Source organism: Panthera onca, chromosome A2 (assembly GCF_046562875.1).
Source record: "Panthera onca isolate mPanOnc1 chromosome A2, mPanOnc1 haplotype 2, whole genome shotgun sequence".
Classification (NCBI taxonomy): domain Eukaryota; kingdom Metazoa; phylum Chordata; class Mammalia; order Carnivora; family Felidae; genus Panthera; species Panthera onca.
Window position 1 is genome coordinate 17,565,940 of NC_138340.1, and position 26,603 is coordinate 17,592,542.

Sequence of the window (26,603 nt, forward strand, 5' to 3'; positions counted from 1 at the left end):
GATTCAAGGTCTAAATGAAGCTTAACTTGGAGGTGGGACCAAGGGTAAATCTTTTAGGTTTTAGCATTTACCACATGTTTAGGGAAGATCTGAAGTATACATAAAAGGAACAGAAGTTATTTTCCATGCAGAGTGTACTCTGCTTTATTAACAGACTTTTGCTCCTGCTGCCATCCATTCTGGCCAGTAGCCCCCAGCATCAATCACACCTCCAAGTCTCTCTGGTGGTTGTGTGGGCCCATGACTTGCCCTTCTGCAGTATCCTCTCCTTCAGAGCACAACTGAAACTCCTGTCTTTAGCATCCTTCCTTTGCACTGTTGTTTCATCCGTTTGAGTTCACAGATCTTGGAAAGAAAGGTTAGTGGTTCAGGCAGGCTTTGTATGTGCTGTGCCTTTCATCTTGCAAATCAATCTGAATGACAAGTTTTTGGAGTCAGGGTAGCAACTAGAGATCATTCTGGCCATCTCTGAAATCATGGCACATGGGAGTCCTTTGGCCTCTTGAGGAAATATGGCTGCTCCCCCCCACCCCCCCGCCCCCACTGGTTTTAGTCAAGTATGGTCCCAGAACCTTGAAGGGAATCGCAATTCTCTTTAAATTCATCAAGAACTACGTAGAGAGCATGGGTTCAGGATTGTTTTTATTTTCAGAGCCTGCAACAGTTGGTCAGCAATGCTAGCTAAGCTGGTACAATCTGAAGGCCATCCCACCTCCTTTTCTAGGCATTCAACCAACAGAATCCCTATAAACAAGATTAGAGACCAACTAAGATGTGTCTCAATGTGTGGTGAGAGGGGGAAGAGGCCTTCCTCTCTCCCCCGTTCCCCTCCTCCCCACTTACTTTTTCTAACAAGATTGTTTTATAGCCAAATACAACTCAAACCCAGAAGAGCAACCAGCCGTCTCCATTACGACTGCTTCCCTCCCCACTTCCAGAGCAGGAAGTGAAGAGGGGAGACCGGCACTTGTGTGTAAGAAAAACCTGGCTATGCCCCAACAGAGCAGAGATGGTGAGGAGGCTGGTGCCTGTGGGTGGGCATACGCAGGAACCAAATAGGCGTGTCCAGCATCAACCACCTCAGCTCCAGCTCCTTGGATAGGAGGTGTTCCTTTGAGACCCCCATTTCCATGGGGTTAGATGAGGGGGCAACGAGTGATGAGCCATCACTCCCTGCACCTCAAATTCAAACATGATAAACTCAAAGTTTTACCTTCAAAATCCACCACGCTGCCTCCTGAGAGACACATTCTATACGGTCATCTGCATGCCAGCACCCACATCCCTCTCCTAATGCCCAGGGCTTCCAGCCCATCTCTTCATCCTTGGGTGGCCCAGCCAACACTGATTTGATACTCCTTGACTCATAAAATGACTATTTTTAGAAAATTAAAAGCTATTCAAGAGTATCAGTAATAGAAGACACTCGGTGTACGCTCCCGTCCCCCATCCCAGAGCCCCCCCACCCTGCCGCCCCTAGTCTAGGACACCTACACTACCACGTTCCAACACTGACCTGGGGGTGGCCCCATGGAAGCTGCCTGAAGTGCTTTCCTGTGACTCCTATACCAGCCAATGTCACAGGGAACTGGGGTGAGGAAGAACACGGTGCCCCCCCCCCCTGCCCCCACCCATAGATCTCAGTGGCCTTCGAGGTAGGTCTGGGAGGTTTAGCTTATGTCCTATGGCCAAGTCCGAGTCCAGTGCCTGCTCCCACCAGCGCCTCAGTCCTTGGCTTTAAATAGCAGCAGCCCCAGTTCCACAGTGCCTCCTGGGGTGACAGAGCTCCTACTTCTGTCCCTCAACACAAGTTTGCCTCTTCTCCCCCATCTTTTTTTTTTTTTAAAGCAGAGGTAGTCCCTGGGATGATAAAACCCTACCTAGAATGGCAGTATTGTGACTTAAAGAAGTAGTTAAATAAAAGTCTCCAGGAGTTTAAAAAAAAAAAAAAATTAAAGTGATTGACGAAGTTGAATAAATTAAAGATACGGGTTATCCCACAGAGACCATCCCCCTTCCCAGGCTGTCTTTGGTATTTGGCCAGCAGCATTTCCACTCGAGTTCCTTCTCCTTCTCCTACCCCTCCTCTCACGAGACAGGACAGTGCCCAGTAAGGCCCCAGGCCGTTTGTCCAACGGTGGGGGGGAGGAGTCAGAACTTCTTGGCTTGGTGCTTGGAACTGTGCTGTATGGCGAGTGACAGCCTTGGCAAACAGTCCTGAGGCAGTGAACGTCTTACGGGGACAGAAGAGGCGCCGCCAGCAGGAACCCTGGGAGCGCGGGACCGGGTGAGGCGTGCAAGCCCCAGGCCCTTTCTCCACACTTGTTGGCCCCTTTGCTCAAGTTTCTCTGCAGCAAAGAGGGAAGAGGTGGCATGGAGGGGAGGCTCTGGCTGCCGCAGTCTGGGCCCGCCACCCTCACAGCTTCTTCAGACGGCTGTACATCTCCCGTTTGCTCTTTTCCCCCGCCCAGGTCCGGCTCTTGGTGCGGAACTTCTTCAGGTCTTCTTTGAAGTCCTCATGGTGCATGGGCCGGTAGCTGGGGGGCTCACAGTGAGACTGCAGACAAGAGAGGATGATCAGGGGGTGCCTGTCTCATGCTGTTAAGCCAGCTCCCCGCATCTGTGCAGCAGCTTCTAGGGCCCGTGTCGTCGTGCGCAGCAAATCCCCAGATCCCGGATGAGAAACAGCCATGACGACCAGACAGACCCAGCTGTCCAACCTGGGTAAGGGGTGGACCGTGCTCTCCAGGGACCTCAGCTTACCTGGCATTTCAGGAAGAACTCCTTGTACCCGCCCTTCAGGACATACAGCTCAGGGTAGTGGAGTTTGGGGTACTCGTTACCAAGCCGATCTCTCTCCCTCACGTACCGGCACCTATCGAGAAGGAAGGCCACGGCAGGGTTAGCTCTTCTGATACAGAGACAACAGACGTGAGACAACAGCACAGTGACAGCAGTGGTGCGGTAGGACTCCTTACACACGTCTTCCCAACTTCACGTTCATTCTTGGGAACAATCAGTGTTGAGCTGTGAGCTACTGGCCACGTGTGATCGTTAAGAGTTCACGGGTGGTGGAAGGTAGACGGTCTCTCCCCAACTGCCCTTTCTCCAAGTGAAACAGACCTACTGCCCGGCCCCCATTCCAGTGTCCTCCCTGCCACCACCTGCACTTCCTGTGCAGTGACAGCACCTGAGCCAGCTTCCCACTGCATTCTCCACTCTTGCCACACCCCCAGACAACTTGCCCAGGGTCCCTTCCTCAACTCCCATCTCAGCTGGCGGCTTTTTTCCTATAGCTTTTAAATAGGCTGCGCTTGCTCTTTCTCAGGACACCTGCTTGCACCCTATACTCTTCCCCAATACCCTCACATGGCCAGTGGCTCCTTCCCACCCACCCCTTGGTACCCCGTCCCTGCTGCTTTCCCCTCTCTCCACTCCACCTGCTTACTTTGGCCCCCCGGCTGTTCCTCCAACCTGCCCTGGAGCGCCCACTTCTCGTCATGTCTCTGAAGTACCTCTAACACATGGAGTAGCTGACAGACATATTTGCCTCCCGCTCCCTCTGAAATGCGAGCTCCCTGAAGGCAGGGTTTTTTGTTCTCCTACGTTTTGCTATTCTCCCCAGTAACCAGAACACTAACCAGCACATGAGAGGCAATAGTAAGTATCTGTAGAGTGAATAATCTGTAGAGTGAATAATCTGTAGAGTGAATAATCCCACTTGTGAAGGAACATCAGTCCTCACTCAAATCCCACTTCTTGTGACCACGGTTTTGTGCTAAACGCAGGGCAAGTCCTTGTCCTTAGGAGGTAGATGGGGAGATGGTCATGTAAGCCAAGTTCCTGGTGTAGTTGTTTATGTGTGGTTGTATGTGTACTAATGTGGCACAACATTAGCCACTGGGAAAATCAGGTGAAGCACGTGCAGGAAAATGGCCTGACTTTTGAACCAGTTCAAAATAAAAAGACTGCACAAGAACCCGGGCCTGTGGGCTGTCAAGAAGTCTACCTTGGCCCATCCTAGTCAAGGCTGCAGTCGCCCTGCCCCAGCCCCCACCCGCTCTCTGGCTGTCCCTGCCTGTCCTTCCAGTAGGACCACGCTAGCCTCAGAGACAAGGTTGGGCCGAATAAGGCCAAAAGCCCTTGGCAACTGCCAGGTCAAGCCTACAAAGCCACACTCAAGAAAGCTGTTCATCAAATCAACAAACTGCCCAATAGGTAAGAATGTGGGAAAACATTTGCTACACATGAATTTGAACTTTTAAAAAACTGAACATTTACGCATCATGTGTGTAGGCTGAGGCATGGAAATGACTTGGGACGTGCGAGAGGGCCCTTGGTGTGAAGTATGCCGCCAGTGTGAGCCATCCACTGCCTCATCCCACAAAAGCACTGTGGGCCCGTGCCCCAGAGCCCAGTTCCATGCAGCACTCACATGCGAGGGCCTCGCTCGGAAGAGAACTCGCAGTGGAACACGACAATGACACGCTTGCCGTCAGTAGGAACGATGGGCTTCTTGAGCAAGAAGTCTTCTACCTCCTCCTCCATGTGCAAGTTTACCGCACCCTGTGAAGAAGGCATAGAGACTCTTGGCACCTGCGTGTATCATACTTGCCGGATTGATTCTGTGACAGTCATCTGTAATCGGGACCCTAGAATTCTGTTATGACTATGGTGGGCTTGAGAAAGATTTATGAATTTGGGACTTTCAAAAGCCATTAAGACAGTGACAAACACTACTGTTGTATTTAATGTACCCCATTACTAGATTTCAACACTAGTTTATTGGTTAAAAGATTAAATTGGCATAACCAGTTAACTTCCTCCCTGGAAAGTGTCCCAACACCCGCCCTCCACCAGGCAGCTTAATTCAACTACAAACTGAGAGGCATCGCTGGGACATGTCACCAGAGGGTGGCTTCTGGTCAAAAGCCCTTTGGTGCTTAGGCCTGACTTAGAAATCAGTGGTACCACCTACAAATGCCTGTGATGGTGAAGGTGTAAGACACAGGACGGTGAAGGTGTAAGACACAGGACAGAGAGCATTTACTGTACAAGGTAGTGGAGAGTAGTCCAGGCCAGGGAATATTCTCCAGTGCACCAGGAGTCAAGGCTGCTTGAAAACGTCCTCAGAACCAGCACATTAGCCAGTAAGCTTCCAGGTGTCATGTCACCACCCCACTTTTAAAATCACAGATCCTGTCAGGGCTCCTTCTACGCCTCCCATGATAGCAGGGCTCACCAGTAAGCCTCAGGAACTCATACCTTGATGTGGCCTCCCTCATATTCATACGGATACCGGCAGTCAATGATAACAAATTCTTTAATGAGGTTGGCAAACTTGCCATTCAAAACAGATGCCATCTGTGGGGAGAAAGCCCAGGAGAATCAACTTTGGCTGCCAGGAACAGCTAGATTCAAATACTTCATGGGTGACAGGATCCAAAAAGGGGACTTACAATTTCTGGAGAGATGTATTTTAAATCCTGATGCTTCCCAGCAACCGTATGAAAGAGATAACCCTTTAAAAAAGAGAGAGAGAGAGAGAGAGAGAGAGAGAGAGAGATACTTAGCAAATCTGAAAGCCTATAAATGCAACATTTATATTGCTTGCCTGCCTGATAAGAGGCAGCTTTATAAACAAACCTTAATCTAATAGTATAGGCAAGTTACTCATCGAGGCACTTCATTAACATCCTGACATTTCATTTTCAAACACACCTACAAGGTATATTATCCTCATTGTCAAATGTAAAGCCGAGCCAATATGTAAAGCTGGCCTTACTACTAGCTAGTAAGCCAAACGTAAATACAGAAATTTCAGGTAATTTCCTTCCTCCCTGTTTTTGTCAGGAACCTTCATCTCCATAGCCAACTGTGAGGAACATGGTGTTGGGCACTGGAAATGGGAAAAATAGGAGACCTTGCCTGGCCTTGAGGGGAAAGATGGGCACATCAGCAATTACTCACTAGGGCAAGTGGCTGAACCAAGAGCTCACCCATCCCCACGGCCATATGCAAGGTCATTATGACAAACATAACCAACAGCTTCAATTCAAGTGGAAGGTTCCACCAATGAGGACACACCCAGTCTTTGCTTACTCTTCCTTTCAGATTAGAACTATCTCCTATTTTTGACCCCCTATGTGTCCCTATTCCTTCAACACTCACCTGGCTGAAATATGAAATATGGCCCAGACTCATACCTTCCCTAGTCTTCTAGACGAGACAACCTCCCTTTATTTCTCCAAGGCTGCTTGCATTGCACGGACGTGCACTTCAATTTCCCGTGTCGTATGTGGCACAGCAGGTCTTACTGACCACATGGGAAGTTGTGTGAGGGAAGGAACTGGGTCTCATTTTGGAATCTTTACCTAACACATAACATTAAGTGCTTCAACAAATGTTAGCTAAACTAATGAGTAAGAAATTGATCGGGTAGCCTTTACATCTTCTGTGGCTTAGCAAGCTGCTGACATGTTCTCTGTTCCACCCTCATGTTTCACCACAGCTCAAAGGCAGCCAACTCATTTACACAGCAAATTCATACATATCAGGCCATCAGCAGATCTTCCTCCCTACTTCCCCGGGGGCCTTCTCCCTCAAAGGCTGTGCTTCTTTGGACAATGGAGAAATTCAGTCTCAACCTTGGACCTTTTAAGATAACCTTTTGATATACAGATGTGTAGTGTGGCTATAGGTTTATTCCTGCTTCTTTGTACTTTGCTGCACTACTATTTTTTATAATCAGAAACACAGTTCCCAAAGAGCCTGGCCTTTGGGTTGGAGTCCAGGTGGCTGGTAGGTGGCTTCCTACTTCCTCTGATCAGTACCAGTAAGGTCTATAGTCCCACAGAGACCAAGATACATCTGATCATGTGTTTGTTTCTTTATCTTTAAAAATTTCAAACTGTGTCTCCTGGGGGACACTGTAAGAGCCACCCAAGAGAGGAGAAAGACTGAGGGGGTGGGGGGGAATTCTAGGAAATAACCCAAAGCCTAAATCACATAACCAGAGCAGCTCTCCTTGCATCTGCCTAGAATTACCTTGGAGAAGTCTCCTATAAGGTCCCTTGGGTCATTATCCAAAATGTTCTCAATGGTCCCTTTTGGGGAAGATGCCAGGGATAAAGACTGATGTAGAATCTGTAACAAATCAAAGGTGGAAAATGAGGCCAGGGTTCTGAAGAGGACTTCTGAAAACATTCACCTAGAACATGTCACTGGGAGGAGGGTGACATGTACATGTCTATATTTAGCAAATAAAATATTTTTCTTATTTGATTGAATCTGGACTAAAAAAAGGGAGCATGGGTCACTGACTTAGGTCTCCTATTATTTCAGTGTCTAACTGAAGTACTCTGAAATTAAGTTTTTCTTTTTCCCCACCTTTTTAAAAAGGGGAATTAAAATTAAGGCTAAATCTAAAATAAATTTCTTAGCTCTATCCACTGAGAAGCTCTAGACGTGCAATGAACATTCCTACAGGACACTATGGTCTCTAAATACTATTTTCCACTAAAAGAAACCAGGGTTTGGGGGTGCCTGGATGTCTCAGTTGGTAGAGTGTGCCACTCTTAAAAAAATTTTTTTTCTTTAACATTTATTTTTGAGAGACAGAGAGACAAAGCACAAGCAGGTAAGGGGCAGAGAGAAAGGGAGACATAGAATCTGAAGCAGGCTCCAGGCTATGAGCTGTCAGCACAGAGCCCGATGTGGGGCTCAAACCCATGAATCACGAGATCAAAGTCAGACGTTTAACCGACTGAGCCACCCAGGCGCCCTTAGAGTATGCCACTCTTGATCTTGGGGTTGTAAGTTAAAGCCCCATGTTGGGTGTAGATATTACTTAAAAAAGGTGAGGGGGAGAGGGAAAAAAGAGGCACCAAACATAAATAAAAAAGACTAATTAATTGAAATACATTTAAAAATCAAGAAATTCTTTTCATCAAAAGAACAGTATTAAGAGAAAAGGCAGGTGGGCACTGGAGTGGCTCAGTTGGTTAAGCTATGGACTTCGGCTCAGGTCATGATTTCACGGTTTGGGAATTCAAGCCCTACATTGGGCTCCATGCTGACAGCATGAAGCTTATTTGGGATTCTCTCTCTCCCTCTCCCCTGCTCCTGCTTGCTCACTCTCTCTAAATATACAAATAAATACATTCTTTTTATTCCTGAATATTGACAGATATATAAACCAGAAGCTTTCTGGAAGGCAATTTGCTAGCATGTATAAAATGCAAAGTTCCATAAATGTTCCTGCGCTTTAACCTAGAATTCTACTTTTTTTTAAAAAAAAAAAGAGTTTATTTTTATTTAAAAAAAAAAAAAAAAATTTTTTTTTTAACGTTTATTTATTTTTGAGACAGAGAGAGACACAGCATGAACAGGGGAGGGGCAGAGAGAGAGGGAAACACAGAATCGGAAGCAGGCTCCAGGCTCTGAGCCATCAGCCCAGAGCCCGACGCGGGGCTCGAACTCGCAGACCGCGAGATCGTGACCTGAGCTGAAGTCGGACGCTTAACCGACTGAGCCACCCAGGCGCCCCCCCAAAAAAAGAGTTTATTTTTAAAGAGACAGAGTACAAGCAGGGGAGAGGGGCAGAGGGGGGGGGAGAGAGAGAGGGGGAGAGAGAGAGGGGAGAGAGAGAGAGAGAGAGAGAGAGAGAGAGAGAGAGAAGAGAGAGAGAAAGAGAGAGAGAAAGAGAGAGAGAGAGGGAGAGAGAGAGGGAGAGAGAGAGGGAGAGAGAGAGAGAGAGAAAGAATCTTAAGCAGACTCCACACTCAGTATGGATCCCCATGCAGGGCTTGACCCTGGGATCATGACCTGAGCCAAAATCAAAAGTTGGACACTGAACAAACTGAGCCACCCAGGCATCCCAAATTCCACTTTTTTTTTTTTTTTAAACGTTTATTTATTTTTGAGACAGAGAGAGACAGAGCACGAACGGGGGAGGGGCAGAGAGAGAGGGAGACAGAATCGGAAGCAGGCTCCAGGCTCCAGGCTCCGAGCCATCAGCTCAGAGCCCGACGCGGGGCTCGAGCTCACGGACGGTGAGATCGTGACCTGAGTTGAAGTCGGACGCCCAACCAAATGAGCCACCCAGGCGCCCCCCAAATTCCACTTTTAATTAGAAAAAGTAAAATGTTCATCAAGTATTAGGTAACTAAGGCAGATTATAAAATGTAAGATGCCAGCCCCAGTTGTTTCCATGGCTGTCATCTAGTAGACCTTTTAAGAGTAGTGTTTATTCAAACCTTTTCATGCTGCAGAAAACACGGGCAATTCTCCAGGTTATTTTACAATGTTTAATATCAAACCTCAATACCAAAACCTGATATAAGGATAGTATAATGAAGGAAAACTACACATACATAAAAGCAATTCTAAATAAGCCAAACATGACATTTCATGAAGAATAGTTTTAAAATCAGGAAAACTATGAATACAAGCCAAAATATATAAACAAGTTAATAAAAATGGAGCAATCATGGGCGTGCCTGGGTGGCTCAGTCAGCTGAGCATCTGACTCTTGGTTTCTGAGATTGAGCCCTGAGGCTCAGTGCTGACTGCCTGGAGCCTGCTTGGGATTCTCTCTCTTTCTCAGTCCCTCCCTCACTTGCGCAAGCGTGCGCACGCTCACTCTCTCCCTCTCAAAAAAGTGCTCTGGGGCGCCTAGGTGACTCAGCTGGTTAAGTGCCCCGCTCTTTGATTTTGGCTCAGGTCATGATCTTGTGGTTGGTGGATTCAAGCCCATACCACACTCCACGCTGACAGTGCAGAGCCTGCTTAGGATTCTCTCTCTTCCTCTCTCACTGCCCTTCCCCTGCTGGTGCTCTCTCTCTCTCTCAAGATAAAACTTTAAAATGAATGAATTAATGTCCTAAGTGCTTTAAAAATAAAAATAATTACATTTGTGTACTCACCTACAGGGAAGTTCATGATATATTAGTAAAGCTCCAAAATAACATGAAAGCAAACCATAACTATGAGCAATTGACTTGAGTAGAGATGATGAAAGTTTTATAAAAACTCAACTTTTACTAGGTCATGATAAGTCTGAATTAAAAGAAAGGAATTAAAATATTTAGAGATACAATAAAAAACACTACAGGGGCGCCTGGATGGCTCAGTCGGTTAAGGTTCCAACTTCAGCTTAGGTCATGATCTTTACGGCTTGTGAGTTCGAGCCCCGCATAGGGCTGGCTCTATGCTGATAGCTCGGAGCCTGGAGCCTGCTTCAGATTCTGTGTCTCCCTCTCTCTGCCTCTCCCCCACTTACACTCTGTCTCTCTCTCCTTCAAAATAAATAAGCATTAAACAATGAAAAACAGTACAAAGTTGTGAGACAAACATAAGTAGTAGAAAATGTATAGTTCCAAGCAGATCAGGAGATGGTAGCAGCAAGCCCAAAGAAACAAGAAGCCTTTAGGAAAACCTGTTCTCCTTAGCCAAAGGACTAGAAAGAGGGCAGCCTATCAAGACAGAAAACATTTTATTTTTAAAAATGTTTACCTGTTTTTTATTTATTTTTGAGAGAAGGAGAGAAGGAAAGGGAAAGAGAGCACAAGGCAGAGAGAGAGGAAAAGGATCTGAAGCAGAATCTGTGCTGAGGGCAGGGAGCCCAATGTGGGGCTCGAACTCACGAACTGTGAGATCATGACCTGAGCCAAAGTCGCACGCTTAACCGACTGAGCCACTCAGGCGCCCCTAGACAGAAAACTTTTAGACTACTGTAGCCAAACACCAAAGAAAAAATGATGGCCCTACACCATGCCTGGTCAGCAAGTGGGGAGCTTAGACTTGCAACTCTTGCCCAGCTGTAATTAAGTGCCCCACCTCCACTCCACTGGGGTGGTCTAGTGGGGAACTTGACCTCCCACTCCTGCCCACAATAACGAGGCCACCCTATGTGTCAAGGGAAGCTGTGCTAGGGAACATGAACTTCTACTCCTATCATCCCCACAGTATCAGAGTCCTGCTAAAACAGAAAATTTACATAGACCAGTCTTACAATACCCAAAATATACAGGATACAACTGAAAAGTCATTCGTCATACCGAGAACCAGGAAAATCTCAATTTGAATAGGAAAAGATAATCAACAGAAGCCAACACCACAACACAGATGTTGGAATAATCTGATAAGGATATTAAAGCAGCTGTCATAAAAATGCTTCAACAGCCAATTAGCAACCTGCTTGAAACAAGCGGAAAACTCTAAGTCTTGGCAAAGAAAAAGAGCCAAATGGAAATTTCAGAATTGAAAAATACAGTATCATTGTCCTTGAGCAAAAAGGCACCTGCAAAACTAACCTCCTGGGGCTTCTCTGGACTAGCTGCTTCTTCAGGACTGGCCACAGCGATGCTCTTTCTCCGCTTTGTATTTCCAGATGGGTACTCCTCTTGAGATCGTTCTGGTCTTTTTAACATCGACCGGGTGACAGAGCTACATGTGGAAGAAGAGTCAAACAGCTTGCATCGATTGCCCTAGTGGGGGAAAAAAAAGAGACCCATCTTCCATTAAAACCCGCTCACTTGAATGGTAAAGAGAATGGACCAAGGGCTTTCTGGGATGGTTTAAAATCCACCCTAAATTAGGTAACAGACACTGTCCATTCATCTAGTCCCAGCACTCTTGTAGGGCCTAGCACATACTAGACATTGAATACCTGGTGCTCAATGAATACAAACTGAGTTGACATCATATGGAGAGGAGGAAGACAATCCATGCCCTTTTTCTAAAGCTCACTGTCTACAAAGGGTCCTAAGAGTCACATAACTATCACCTTTCGGTTGGGAACACCTTTTGATTTGCCTCTTCCCCTCCATTTTATTACTTGCACCTTGCTTGGTTTTTTATTTTTAAAGTTTGAGAGAGAGAGAGAGAGAGAGAGAGAGAGAGTGAGAGAATCCCAAGTAGGTTTCACGAAATCATGACCTGAGCTGAAATCAAGAGGATGCTTATCAACTCAGCCACCCAGGTGCCCCAGCAGTCAACAGGTTTTAATACCCCACCTAAATCCAGAAAAGGTGTGATGTAGTTAGACTATGCTAGAAAACAGAGTCAATAAGGTGTTAAAATAGTGCTAAGGGTGTAAATCTGTAGGGAGCAGGGGTGCACAGAGGAGCAGGTGCCCTCAAAATTGTGTTCAAAAGTCCTTTCCACTTGGTCTAAGACTAATTTTCCAGCATCTAAGGGCAGCCAATCTGACCAACAGTAGGGATAGTCTAAACTTATCTCTAGGTTCATGACTCAGTGTGCCTTGGCCGGCCCAGCTTTTCCTTCCATGCAGAATCTCTTTATGCCCCAGTAAGCCGCTCCTTTCCAAGATGATACTAAAATTTCAATGACGCTTCTTTGAAATGCTCTGGTCAATAATCTGCAGCAGAGTGTGCCACTCCCATGCCAGCTCTCTCGGAGACCAAGGATTTTCTCCTAACTTTGCTGAAGTCTATTTTATTTATTTATTTTTTTTAAAAAGTATGCTCATTTATTTTTTTTTTAATTTTTTAAAAATATTTATTTATTTTTGAGACAGAGAGAAACAGCATGAACAGGGGAGGGGCAGAGAGAGAGGGAGACACAGAATCTGAAACAGGCTCCAGGCTGTGAGCGGTCAGCACAGAGCCCAACGCGGGGCTCGAACTCATGGACCGTGAAATCATGACCTGAGCTGAAGTCGGACGCTTAACCGACCGAGCCACCCAGGCGCCCCTCTGAAGTCTATTTTAAAGGGATATTTTCAGAAAAGCAAGACCAGAGATTTTCTTTTTAATGTTTATTTATTTTTGAGAGACAGAGACTGAGCATGAGTTGGGGAGGGTCAGAGAGAGAGGGAAACAGAATCCGAACAGGCTCCAGGCTCTGAGCTGTCAGCACAGAGTCTGATGCAGGGCTTGAACTCACAAGCCGTGAAATACTGACCTGAGCTAAAGTCGGACACTTAACCGACCAAGCCACCCAGGCACCGCCAGCGTTTTTAAAGTTTATTTTGTAAAACAGAGTGCAAGTGGGGGAGGGGCAGAGATAGGAGAGAGAGAGAATCCAAAGCAGGCCCCACGCTATCATCACAGAGCCTGACGTAGGGCTCAATCCCATGAACCGTGAAATCATGACCTGAGCCAAAAAAATCAAGTCAGATGCTGCTCAACCGACTGAGCCACCCAAGCACCGCCAGACATTATTTATTTACTTTTACATTTTTATTTAGTTTTGAGAGAAAGAGAAAGACAGAGTACAAGTGGGGGGGAGGGGCAGAGAGAGAATGGGACACAGAATCCGAAGCAGGCTCCAGGCTCTGAGCTGTTAGCACAGAGCCCGATGCGGGGCTTGAACTCACAAACTGTGAGATCATGACCTGAGCCCAAGTTGGACGCTTAACCGACTGAGCCACTCAGGCGTCCCAGAGATTTTTTTTTTTTTTTTTTAATTTTTTTTCAACGTTTTTTAATTTATTTTTGGGAGAGAGACAGAGCATGAACGGGGGAGGGGCAGAGAGAGAGAGGGAGACACAGAATCGGAAGCAGGCTCCAGGCTCCGAGCCATCAGCCCAGAGCCTGACGCGGGGCTCGAACTCACGGACCGCGAGATCGTGACCTGGCTGAAGTCGGACGCTTAACCGACTGCGCCACCCAGGCGCCCCGAGATTTTTTTTTTTTAACCTAGAAGAGCTGGGAGCATTTTGGGGAAGAGAATCCACTGCTTTCAACAGAGTCTCAAAGGAAATTGTGAACTCATCCAGGGCGGACACCACGATTCCAATATAGCTCCAGCAACTGTGAGTCTGCAGTAACTGTTTGTGTTATGCTAGATGATATGGATGATATGGAATATAAATAAATGAGAAAGACCTAAAAAAGACCCAAAAAACAAAACAAAACACCTCAGGGTACCTGGGTTGCTCAGGGGTTAAGTATCTGACTCATGATTTCAGTTCAGGTCATGATCTCGGGGTCCTGGGTTGAGACTTGTGTCAGGGCCCATGCTCGGCGTGGAGCCTACTTAATATATATATCCCCCAACCCCCAACTCTCTCTCTCTAAAAAAGAAAGAAAGAAAGAAAGAAAGAAAGAAAGAAAGAAAGAAAGAAAGAAAGAAAAGCCTTTATAAAGATATTTAAAAAGATACTTGAAAAGTCTTTTTCATTCAAACTACCTGGATATTAGAGCTAGAAACAAATGTGGTCTCTCCTCCTAATCAACACTCATTTTACAAATTGGGAAACATGCAGATAAACAAAAATGCATCACTCAAGGTCTCCATTTGTGGGTAGCTCAGGTGGGGTCTAAACCCCAGATCCCTAAGTCCTATCATTCCCTTTGACCTACGGCTGTGCTCACGTAAGGTAGCATGATTGAGGGCACATCTATACCAAACCAAATGCTATGGAGAAGACAGGAGACAGCAGATTCCATACCCCCCGGGTGCTTAAACACACAGAGAAACACCCAACAAAGCAAGGAATAATTTTAAGACTGTCTCTCACACTGAAAACTTTGGTGTCATTCTCATGACTTCTCCTTTACCACTACTGCACCTAAATACCACCCATTCCTAATTTGCAAAGATTTGTTCAATCTGTTCCTTCCTCTCCCCATGATTCAGAGAAAGTCTTCAGCATTTTGTTGAATAATCACAGGGTGCTCCTAAAGCACCCTGTTTGTGGGGCACCTGGGTGGCTCAGTCGGTTAAGTGTCTGACTTCGGCTCAGGTCATGATCTCATGGTTCGTGGGTTCAAGCCCTGCACCAGCTCTGTGCTGACAGCTCAGAGCCTGGAGCCTGCTGCGGATTCTGTGTCTCCCTCCCTCTCTGCTCCTCCCCCACTCATGCTCTCTCTCAAAAATAAATAAACATTAAAAAAAAATAAATAAATAAAGCACCCTGTTTGTAACTGACCCCTCCTCCCTTCTGGTTAACAGAGTCATGCTCGAGGAATTCTAGCATTCCTGAGGAAATCCAGCCACACCCCTGACTGGTAGACAACCTCGCACCAGCCCACAACACGTGCCCCATTCTCCAGCTTCACAGGGCTACGTGCTACTGCCACAGGTGAACTGCTCTTTCATGAATCAACACACCCTGCTGACAAGTTCCCACACACTCTGAGGCCCTGGGCAAACACGTCCCCTCTGGGGGATCACCCTTTGACCTGCTCATGGCACACAGGTGGTTGCTCAGTGTATGGCTCTTTCCAGGGTGAGGGACACTCCTGCCCTGGAAGCGTCCACAGTGCCCACCCATTCAATGGGATACATATGGCCACGTGCATGAATTCAACAAGGCCACACACACAGGGTAAGCTGTTGTCCGCCACACCACTGGGTGGCTTCATAACTCCACCGCTATCCCACGATCGAGACGTGGAAAAAGAACCCACTCCTTGCTGTCTTACTGCTTCAAAGTGTGAAGTTTTAATATGCAGGCTGAGTTAAACAGAGGTGTAACTGAGGATGACACCGGGGACAAACCCTATTTAGGACAAGACAATGACATACGGGCTATAAAAATGGCTAATTAAGGACACTACTAGAAGGGAAGTCTCCATGTGAAAGCACAGTCTGAGAGTTCATCTACTGACCTCTCGAATTCCTGGCTGAAGCAAGGTGGCCACGGCAAGCTGCCTGCCCCCTCTCAAATCCAGACCGCCTCTCAGAGCAGGTCAAACCGTGAGGGCCAGAGGAGGGCTCAGCTCTGCAAAGATATGAAGCACTGGCCACTTTAGGACCCCGTAACAATGAAGTGGTCATCCAAGGATATGCTTAGATCAGTAACGGTTGTAACCAAATGCCTGGCTGGGTCAAAGGCAATTCTAACTTAAGCTAGGCGAGAGAAACCCAAATATCTGTCCTAAATATGAGCTGTGGGGAAGTATACACAGAAGAAACGAAAAAACATAAAAATTATATAAAGTTTCAATTATCTATAGGTAATATTCTCAACACCTTTAAGTTCCGAAATAATCCTAAACTCTATGTGGAAAATACCTGAGGTAAAACAGAATCTTTGAGCAGGAAACAGAGAAAAAGCACCGTTTCAAATGTTTGGCAGACTTCATGCAAATGTTGAAAAGTGTGGACAAAACAAAAGAAGGCTGAGAAAAATGAGAGCCAGAGACTCCATGACAGGGGACAGCCAGCTCCCCCATCTTGCAAACAGGAGCTCTGAGGACCTAAGAGTGCCCACGTAGATGTGTTCCTCAATAGCTCCTGAGGGAGATGCTGTGTTTTGAGGCTAACCACAGCCCCGGCCTGTGGACTCTGCCTCATTCAGGGCCAACCAACCCCCAGACTACCGTACCTGCACTGCACCCACAGCTTAGACCGCCAAAGTGCCATCAATCACTGTCACTTGTGAGGAACCTCAAGCTGCTATTTTTTGTCCTCTGCAACTTCCCACCCTGGATGACCCCCTGGCCTTCCCTTCCCATACCTTAACTGTGGCTCAAAAACGAACAGCTACAGGAACCTCACTAGCCCCTACAGTGGCCATCTCACAGCCCCCCTAGCTTCAGATTCTGTCTCCCTCTCTCCTCTCTGTCCTTCCCCCGCTCCTGCTTGGTCTCTCTCTCAAAAACAAACATTAAAAAAAAAATAATGGAACCCCTTAAATTCAGTTTAGCAGATATTTTCCTGAGATCTTAAACTAGAAGTTAAGAGTGGTCACAGCTACAGCAAGAACATTAATTTGACCAAGAATAGCTGGGATGAACTAGAAAGTATAAAAACAAGAACTACATGTATATATATTAGCCAGACTTCCTCACACACCAATGAGGACCAAAAATACTCGAAGAAACAGTGTGCTTTACACCAGAGAACACTAGCGGCTGGTCAAGAGAAAGGTCCACAGACCCAAAGACTGAATCTCAAATGAAACTACTTTTGATTCCTGTGGTGAAGTGGGTAGAAGGATTAGTTTCCATTTAGTCTAGTTGACTCTGTCCGAGGCCTAATTACTCCAGGCTTCCAGGCTCTCTCTGGACACACCAGAACAACTTACAAGGTTTGTAGTTCTTCTCATGACAAGGGGAGCAGTCCAGAGGCTTGCCATGCATGATGGGGTCTCTTCATCATTCTAAAGAAAGAGAAACACTTAAAAGATTCAGTAGAGACTAAGTTTGAATGCTTTAGGTATGATTCTGCCTGAGGAGTATCAGACTCGCCCATAGGAAGCATCTAATGTTCGCTCCTCTTTCCCACTCCCCAATACGTTAAGACCAGAAGAGAATCACCTTTCACAATTCAGACATCTGAACGTAGCTAAAAGCATCCTACTACCCTGAGGGTACTGAGGAGGTAGGCTGTCCCTCTGGCTTGTCCTACACTGTTCTTGTTCCATGTCTCTTGTACAAAATAACTGTCACCTTCTTCACGGTAAGAAGGAGCCTATCACTCTCTTCTTGTGAAGAACCCTGTCCCCCCTCAGATTTAATTAGACTAGGAGCAGAGTCTCAATAAATTCCCACCAAATGAACAAAAATATCAGCCAGCTCAAGCCCTGGGGAATTGCTGTTGTTTTTCACATCACTTTTCCAGAGTACTTAGTGGAACGGGTAGAAACACACACACACTACCTTCAGGTTCTCTCCTTCAAGAAGGTCCATGAAGCCATCATCCTCATCAGACAAAGTGGCAGTCACAGGGGACTGGGGCATAAAAAGAGGAATGAAATTCCCTGGCTCGCTGCTCTCTCTTTCATTCGAGGAAAGCTGGAAGACGAATTCACAGCTTGTTAATGATCAGACTTGATTTCCTTGGATGGGTCACTAGATTTTATGAGGAAAACATACTATATTTATTAGAACTAACATTTTGGCAGCTACTAAGCAAAGGATAAGGTATCCTAAGATGAGAAATGATTTGATGTCTACACATAGTCCTGAGTAGAATCAGGCCTAGGAGCCTTCGCAAAAGACTCTTCCCAGAAGCGATTCACCTTACACTGGGATGTGGGGATGGCCTCTTTTATGAAGGGCAAGGTTTGTTTTATCAGAGGATTGTAATCAGTAAACACGGATCAACATGCAGGTTTTGATATAGTACTGTCACCTGATCCTAGTTCTTTAAACTTGGAATTCAAATGACAGGTGCTCAGTTTTTAACTGAGGAATTACCGTGTGCCAGACACTACGATACAATCTTAAGTGTTTACTCCCACTGACGCCTGACAATGCATTAAGGTGAGTTACTCCTTTTCTACTTATTTAACAAACCAGGAAACCAGTGCTTAAGGGAGTTTACCCAGATCACACAGCTCACCTGTTTGACTCCAAAGCCCAAGCTTTTCTCCCCGCACATTCTCTGAGAACCATTCCGAGTAAAAATGGGGGTATCTCACTAGGCAACCCTGTTGTTTTTGGGGGAACCCCCATCATAAAACTAATATATTTAATATATAAAATTTAGAAAAAACAACTCATAAATTTACCAGATAGAGATCAACACTACTAATAACAAACATTGCTGATAGTGAATTATTTCTTTTCCAGGTGCTTCCCAAAGCCAGGAAAAATGTTCAGAGATATATTTTTTTTCCCCACAGTAACAAGGCAGTCTCAACTTAAGTCCTACAAAGAATCCTTCAGAAGCCCCAAATCCCTTTGGATAGGACTTCATTAATCCTCAAGTGGCCTTCCGGTTTTTGGACTCAGTCACTCACCCAAGGAGGGATCCTCTCTGCCCCTGGCCTACTCTGCTTTGGGCACCAGCTTGCTTCATAAAAGTTCTAGGCTGCCCCTGAGCCTCCACAAGTGCTCCTGAGCACGCCCTGGGCACACCCGCAAGTTCTCAGCCGCCAGAACCAAGAGGCTGGTAACCTTATTGTGGGACAACACACTGAAGGCTCATACTATAATACCAGTATTTGTGACCTGGGTTTTCTGGGATCCCCAGTGAAGGTGTGATACAATAAATGACGGACAAGTCATCTATAATGAAGGATGGCCAGGTGACCACAATAAACTCCGATGCTGTGGTCTTCAAGGGCACACTATTTCGTTTTGGATACCCTGTACTTAAAAAAAAACAACAACTTTTTTTTTAATGTTTATTATTTTTTTTTAATTTTTTTTTTTTTTAAACGTTTATTTATTTTTGAGACAGAGAGCGAGACAGAGCATGAACGGAGGAGGAGCAGAAAGAGAGGGAGACACAGAATCGGAAGCAGGCTCCAGGCTCTGAGCCATCAGCCCAGAGCCCGACGCGGGCTCGAACTCACAGACCGCGAGATCGCGACCTGAGCTGAAGTCGGACGCTTAACTGACTGAGCCACCCAAGCACCCCTTAATGTTTATTTTTGAAGGAGAGAGAGACAGCGCACGAGCAGGGGAGGGGCAGAGAGAGGGAGACACAAAATCCGAAGCAGGCTCCAGGCTCTCAGCCGTCAGCACAGAGCCCGATGGGGGGCTCGAACCCACAAACCGTGAGATCATGACCTGGGCCAAAGTCAGACGCCTAACTGAGCCACCCAGGCACCCCATGGATACCCTGTACTTAAAGGGTTACCGTGTACTCAGGAATCAGGAGATTCTATTAAATCCTGGTCTTCTATTTATCGGTATCCTTTGGCAAATTACCCGACCCCCTTAACAGACTTTCCCAATCTGTAAAATGAGCTAACTTCACCTATTTCACACGCTTAGGAAGATTAAGACAAAAACATATGTGAAAATGCTTCGTGCAAATGCTAGACAGAGCAGCAATACTGACTGAACCTGAACTTCAGACCAAAAAGCCAGACTGGAAAGCTGTATGCAAGTTCCCAGGAAAACCTGGAAACCAAATGTGGTCATTCTGCTCAAATTTCCTCTCTAGTCTATAGCTATCAGATTGCCAGTAGGGAACTTTGGAAGTAGTGACAGCTTCTGTTTGGCAAATAAGTAACCCTGGGGCAAGTGGTCCCAAATACTATCAAGTAGCCTATAGGCAGTGTGTTCATTGGAATCCATAATAGTTCATTTTAGAGAGAGAGAGAGAGAGAGAGAGAGAGAGCAAGCAAGCAGGGGAGAGGGGCAAAGGGAGAGAATCCCAAGGAGGCTCCATGCTCAGCACAGAGCCTGATGTAGGGCTCAATCCCACACCCTTGGGATCATGACCTTAGCCAAAATCAAGAGCTGGACACTCAACCGACTGAGCCACCCAGGAGTCCCCATAATATTCTTAATAAACCACCTTTGGAAGAAGCCAAGTGCCATCTCCAGACAAAACCACTCTGGAGGCACAGTGAAAGAAAGTTTTAAGCCACATAATCCCGCCATGCACACATACAGAAGAATGACCCAGGATGACTGTAGATTATTTCCCTAGAACTGACAAGATCAAATATTCCTTGTTCAAGTTCAGTATTTCAAACATACCATCTTTCACTCTGCTTCTGCCTGTCTGCTCTCCAGACAGCAAAAACACCAAAGATGTGACAGTCTAGTTTCAAATCACAAAGACAAGAGCTCTAGTGTCTTTGACTCCAGGTTAAAGAGGGTGCTTTAATTCTTCCCCACCAGGAACTCCCCTGTGAAAGCCAAAGCACATACCATCCGAGCTGGGGCAGAGTTCTGCCTCTGTGTGAAGATATCTTTACCCTCCTCAAGTCCATGAGAGTGCAGGCAGCCACGAGATGCCGGTCTTATTGGCTTCTTAAACTCAAAGGCTTCCTGCAAGACAGCAGAGTCGATATATCTTCCCCTGTCCATGAAAACCAGGGTCTTAGCTGTAGCTTGGGTGAGACAGTCAAGGGAGCAGGCACTGCTCACCTTTGCAACTGCCTCCAAACTAAGGGTTTACCCGTTTCTGAGCTAACTCCAACACTGGATCTGTGTCACTAAGAATTTTACAGACTGTCAACAGCTAACTTCTAAAGCAGCATTTTTTTTCTCTCACCACAAAGACATAAATATCTGCCAAGTATACAAAACACTGAGTTAATAAGCCAAATCGAACCAACAACTTCCTAAAATCTAAAACGAAGTGTTTCAATATAATTGCCTGTGAGTGGGAGTCAAAACCTTTTACTCTTGGGGCACCTGGGTGGCTCAGTTGGTTAAGTGTCCGACTTCAGCTTAGGTCATGATCTTGCAGTTCATGAGTTTGAGCCCCACGTTGGGCTCTGTGCTGCCAGTGCAGAGCCTGCTTCGGTCCTCTGTCCCCACCTCTCTCTGCACCTCCCCAGCTCGTGTGCAAGTGCACTCTCTCAAAAACAAACATTAAAAAATAAATTAAAAAATAAATAAAAATGCTTAAAAAAAAACCCTTTTTACTCTAGATTTGAAGGCTTTGTGTTTTCCACCACCTTCCTACAAACATCATTCTTTTTCTTTCCACTTGTAATTATTGTACTTCATACTAAAAGCAATGGAAAATAAAAAAACTTTCAGTCAACAACATAAATGAATCTCACATGTTCAGTGAAAGCCAGAAGTGACAGAATACATTCTGTATGATTCCATTTACTTCAAGTTTAAAAGCACTTATAATCCCTCTACCCCAAAACAGTCACTTATTAAGTGCTCAGAGCAGTTAACAGCTAATATCAGAGTATTTATACGCCAACACTCCACAAAGTACTTTCTATGTATTAACTCATATAACCAGCAACTGCAACCCAATCACCCCATTTTACAGATGAGGAAACTAGACCTTACAGGTTAAGTGATGTGCCTAAGATCATGTGAGTTCTTTAACTACCACCTATGTATGCTGTCTCCTCCCCAGAACAAAGTTCCAAGCAGGCAACCCTGAGAAAAGCCAAGTTCAGGGGGAAACCAGGCATCAGTACAGCTTCAGTGTGTTCAGTAGAAAGCACTACTAGCCTTTTCCTGAGCTTACAACTCATCCCAGGGTGAGCACAAAGAGGCAAGGCCTGGGCAGACCCTTCTAGATAAGCTATTCATGGATATAATTATTCCTAAGGGCTGCCATCTGAGCAACACCTCCCTGCCAGGAACCATTTTAAATGCTTTATATACATTCTCTTATTTAATTCCCATAATACGCTACAAGTTACTGCTACTCGTATTTTACAAAGAAAATGAAGAAGCCAAAAAAGAAGTAATGGGTCAAGGTCATACAGCTAGTAAGCAGGATTCAAATCCAGGTTTCTCTGACTACAGAGATGATGCATGACTTTGGTGAAGGTCTAGTCTCCCAGAAAGCAGCCCAGCCACTTTTTTGTAAGCCACTGACACTTGTGGCTTTACCTCTAGCCTAAGTTAGTACATCGATGCCACTCACGTTTTCCTTGTTCTCATCCTGGTCCATCAGCTGAAAGACATCATGGTCAAGAGAATCAGAATGACTCCTCTTCAGGGCTGGGCTACATCCCAAGAGCTTCTGCTGTCAAAATGAAAAAAGACATTAGGGCACATTAAATGAAAATTCAATGGAAATTCAGTTTCAAAAGAAAAAAAAGTGGTGGTGGAGGGGCTAAATCCTCACACACTGCAGGAGGCAACCAAGAAATGTGGCCAGGGTTCCACCTTGCAGTAACACGGGGTAGAAGATCCCACTACATGGCTTTACACCTAACCTTACAAGGTAGGTCTCCAGCCCTTTCAGCAGAGATTGAGGTGCCAAACCAACCCCAAAATATCATTTGCGTAAAAAGAATACTTCCTGGTATTCTTTTTGATAAATACTTTCCTGGTATTCATTTGATAGTAATAAATGAAGGGAAATGCCCATTACTGAGGCTGTTCAGGTAGGGTGTTTTGAGTACTTATGAGACGAAGGAAGAACAATCTTTGCTGTCTAAATTAAGATCACACTAACAGCTAAGGAGACAGATGAATGTCAATTAGCTAAAAATAAAAAAGGGAACTAACTTACAGGTAGGGAATTTATTCTCCTCATGGGATTTCCAAGGCTGCAATGAGATCAGAAGGTAAACAATGAGAATAAAACAAGAGAGGTATTCATATGAGCAGATGCAGTGTCTAGCCTATAGTTTGGGGAAGGGGACAGACAATCACATTCCCATTTTAGGCAAGATGGAAGAACAGATTTCTGAAGCTGTCCCGTTCTCACAAGCGCCCCCAACATTGGGCTTCTAGGTAAAAAGAACAAGCCCAGGTCTTCTCTTAAAATACCCATGTTCTTTAAGGCTATGATGTCAGAGGGTGAATTAAGGATTTGGGGGAGACTTAAACACAAAAAATTACAGCTAAAATAAAGGAAAGGAAGTTTTAAAAACTGCTGACACAAACTACTCACTCTCTAAAGGCACCAGACTTATTTCTAACATGCAGAAGTCTCAGTAGGGTCAGCTAAATCCAAGGCTCCCATACAGAGCACAACGAATTTCATTAAAAAATTAAGAAAAGTCTTTCCTAACTTTTACTTTCCTAACAAACTTTTAAAAGCAGTGAATACATACTTTTCTTTACTGTCCAAGGGCCCAGGAGAATCCAGACAGAAGCCTGTGGGAAATAACAAAATTTCTCAGGAAATAATACACAAAACACCATTTTGTCATTAAATAAACAAAAACACTACTAGTACTGTTTCTTTGAGCCATCACCCAAGACTCAGGGCTCGGACTTTTGGCAGAATCAAAGTGGCGTCTCTATTTGATTGTCAAAAACTTTCTATTTGCCCCAAGTCTTAACACTTCCACAGTAAACATACCTATCTCATTTTCCTACTTACAAATACCATCAAGAGAGTAGGTGGGGAGAATTAAATACAACCTTCTAATGTTTGGTTGGTTGTTGGATAGAGGTTACCCACGTAACTTTGTTTCAACCATGGAAAGAAGAGGTACCAGTTTTCTGAAGTTTCGACTTCAAATATTTTATTTTGTCAGATCATACGTGTAATTCGGGGGTTTGGAAAAATACACTTCTCAGTCAGTCATATGACAAACAAGGCAAGTATTCATTGCCTTGAACAAAAGTACACCAAGCAAGGTACCCATCTCACTGAAGGAAGCAAGGTGGCAAAGACGCTGCTCTCAGTACGCCCAGACCCACCAGCGCCTGCCTCTCATGATAGCCATGTAACTTTGCAGGAAGTCAAGTGCTAGTTCTGAAATTCTCACTTGCCACACTGCCACAAGTAAGAATTCTATCCCTAGCTCCTGGGGCACCTCGGTGGCTCAGTCCAACTCTTGGTTTGAGGTCAGGTCATGATCTCGCGCCCTTCGTGAGTTCAAGCCCCGCATCGGGCTACGGGCTGACAGTGTGGATCTCTCTCTCTGCCCCTCCCCCCCACTCCCTCTGTCTCTCTCTCAAAATAAATAAATAAACTTAAAACAGGAAAGAATCCTCTCCCTAGTTCCTAAGAAGCCTACATTTTAAGAACTTTGCTCTTGCAGTTCCCTAACCTAAAGCATCTGTGTAACTATAAATGCTGCAGTAACGTAAGTTTACGAATTAGAATAAAATGCACCAGCACATTTCCTCCATAGCAGGCTCACTGAAACAGTTTCATTATACTTCCAATAATTTGACCCTGCATTTCAACCAATACAATTTTCTGATCTTGGTGTTATGGTTCTTGGTATGCAACTACTTTACTCACACATCCTCAAGATCAAGCACACACCACCTCCTTGCAGACACTTGTTTCCCCCCGTTGTAAACTACCACAGGGCCTTCTTTGTCCTGCTTTAAGAGTGTTTGTCACTGAATGCCATGACTTTTGTTTATGGTCTGAACTAGTCCCCAATCTAAGTTCTAGGTGAAGCACATATTTCAACAAATTCCAAGTATTGATCCCTACGTGATGAATGTTGAAGACTAAAGGAATACCTGAATCGGTTGACTCAGAGGAGCCCATTCTCTGCAGACTGCTGTTTCTCACCTCCAGCGGCTGTTCACACTCACTGAAAGCAAGAGAAATAACTCTATTTCTAAAACATAATTACAAGGTTACATACAGGAAACAGGCCATGAGGTTAGCAAGTATCCGGGCTAATAACCATCTTGTTCTAGGCCACACCACAGACCCCCCACTTTGCCACCCAAAACACCCAGTTAGCACTTGAATATAAATGATGAGAAAGGAGCGAGTAGGCATGGCCTGGGTCACATTGTAGACAAGATGACTATGATGTTGGAATATTTCCTGAAGCGAGAGCATGCGTTCTAGGTACGGTGCTGGGAGCAGGGATGAAAGATCAATTGGACAAGTTACTGCTTTTCAGAGGTTGGAAAACGTACAAGACGTGTGCTTACAGAGAAAATGGGATGTCCAAAACTGAAGTGAAAGCAGCTCCACCAGAAACATCGTGGGATGCACGTTTTGCTAACAAGGAAAAGTCCAGGGAGCTTTTGAGGATGGAAACAGGAGTAAAAAGGCCCGACCTTAGGAACGCATGGGTCGACATCAGGAATGTGCATGGGGTGAAGCATTGGGGGGATTTTGCACGTAGGCCAAGAGAGAAAATGCCATGTCTCTCTGTAGAGAAGGAACAAAGCTCACAGGAAGCCAAGATCCTGCGAGGTAGTTCAGCAAAGGGTTGAAGTGAGCGCCTGAAAGGGTCTGCTTTGCCCCCGTGGGGGTAGATTTCAAAGAGCTTCCTGAGATTGGGACAGAAGAGTACAAGGCAATCCGAAAGGGGTGGCCAAGCTGGGGAACCCGGGCCGACCCCACCCCCTACCGGGCCCGGCTCGGGGCTGAGGGCGGCCTGGAGGGTCCGAACGGCCTCTCCCGCCCAACATTCCGCCTGGGGGGAGGGTGCACATGGCGGGCCCCAGCTCAGCGGGGCGGCCCACGAGCGGCGGACAGGTCTCGCCCCTCTCTGGGCCCGTTTCCCGGCCTGATCCCCCCGAGAGCCGTCTGGGAGCCCAGCGGCCTGCGGCAGAGTTCGCCAGTCCCTTCTCACCTGCCCAGCCCCTGCAGCTGGTCCATGGTGACCGTCAAATTGGTGACAGGCGACAGGCCGCCGCAGGCTGGCGCGCCGAACAGCGCTTTCACGACTGGCTGCGGCGTGGGAGGGGGACTGCAGGCGAAGAGCAGGCGACGGCGGTGCGGGGGCTCCGGGCCCAGTTCCATGGCGGCACCCGGCCTCCCAGGGCTCCCGCTCCCTCTTCCTCCGCCTCCGCCGGGCCCGCCCCGCCCCGCCGGCACCGGCCTCGGCCGCGCGGCCCGCCGCGGGCCCCCGCGGGTCAAACACAAACACGACCCCGCGGTTCAGGGACGCTACTGCCGCGGGTAAGCGGCGCGGACGGGCGGGTGTCTGGACCCGGCAGGCGCCAGTCACATGCACGGGTGCTTCCCCCGCACCCCCGCGAGGCCGGCGGGCGGGCGGGCGCCGGCAACCTGAAGATTAAATCCAAACAAACTCCGCGGGTCGGGAAGGGAAAGCGGCCAGAGCCGCGAGGCAACGGCCAGGGCTCACACTTTCTTCGCTTTCCTCTCACCCCCTTGTCCAAACCGGGGTCACAGAGCACCAAGCGGACCTTCACCTCCCTTCCGGACTGTCGCTGCGAGGAAAGCCTTTCGCGGTAATAGCTGCTCACTAGGGACCGCAGCTGCCCCGCCCCCCTTTCCTAGTTGGCGCCAAACGGAATCCACCAATCAGTAAGCAACTTCTCCTCCTCGCTCCCGAATGGCAGCTAAGCTGGACCAATGAGAGGGGAAGAAGGAAGGAGCTCGCGGGGCTCTGC

At 46.5% G+C, this 26,603-nt stretch overlaps 1 protein-coding gene and 1 long non-coding RNA gene across 6 annotated transcripts in view; one reads left to right on the top strand and one right to left on the bottom strand.

Moving 5' to 3' along the window:
- The window catches only part of LOC132678515 (uncharacterized), a 55,166-nt gene extending 39,867 nt beyond the window's left edge, over positions 1-15,299 (top strand). The window contains exon 4 of the long non-coding RNA XR_009609637.3: positions 14,923-15,299. This is a non-coding gene — a long non-coding RNA (uncharacterized LOC132678515). The remainder of the gene's footprint in view (positions 1-14,922) is intronic.
- On the bottom strand, positions 117-26,455 carry CDC25A (cell division cycle 25A). Of its 5 annotated transcripts, none has more exons than XM_078443117.2 (15): positions 25,820-26,455; positions 24,744-24,817; positions 23,369-23,411; positions 22,822-22,858; positions 22,228-22,329; positions 20,532-20,651; positions 17,577-17,711; positions 17,003-17,077; positions 11,316-11,489; positions 7,048-7,146; positions 5,460-5,522; positions 5,266-5,364; positions 4,436-4,566; positions 2,764-2,875; positions 117-345 (listed from the first exon to the last, which is right to left on the bottom strand). In XM_078443117.2, the coding sequence occupies exons 1-15, from the start codon at positions 25,987-25,989 to the stop codon at positions 271-273; spliced, it is 1,509 nt and encodes a 502-aa protein (XP_078299243.1). In that variant the 5' UTR covers positions 25,990-26,455; the 3' UTR covers positions 117-270. The 5 variants fall into 5 exon arrangements, with proteins under 5 accessions (XP_078299243.1, XP_060486921.1, XP_060486918.1 ...); XM_060630938.3 differs by lacking the exon at positions 117-345 and adding an exon at positions 626-2,557 and having other exon boundaries at positions 22,228-22,326; positions 25,820-26,453; XM_060630935.3 differs by lacking the exon at positions 117-345 and adding an exon at positions 626-2,557 and having other exon boundaries at positions 25,820-26,453.
- Positions 26,456-26,603: the final 148 nt, after the last annotated feature.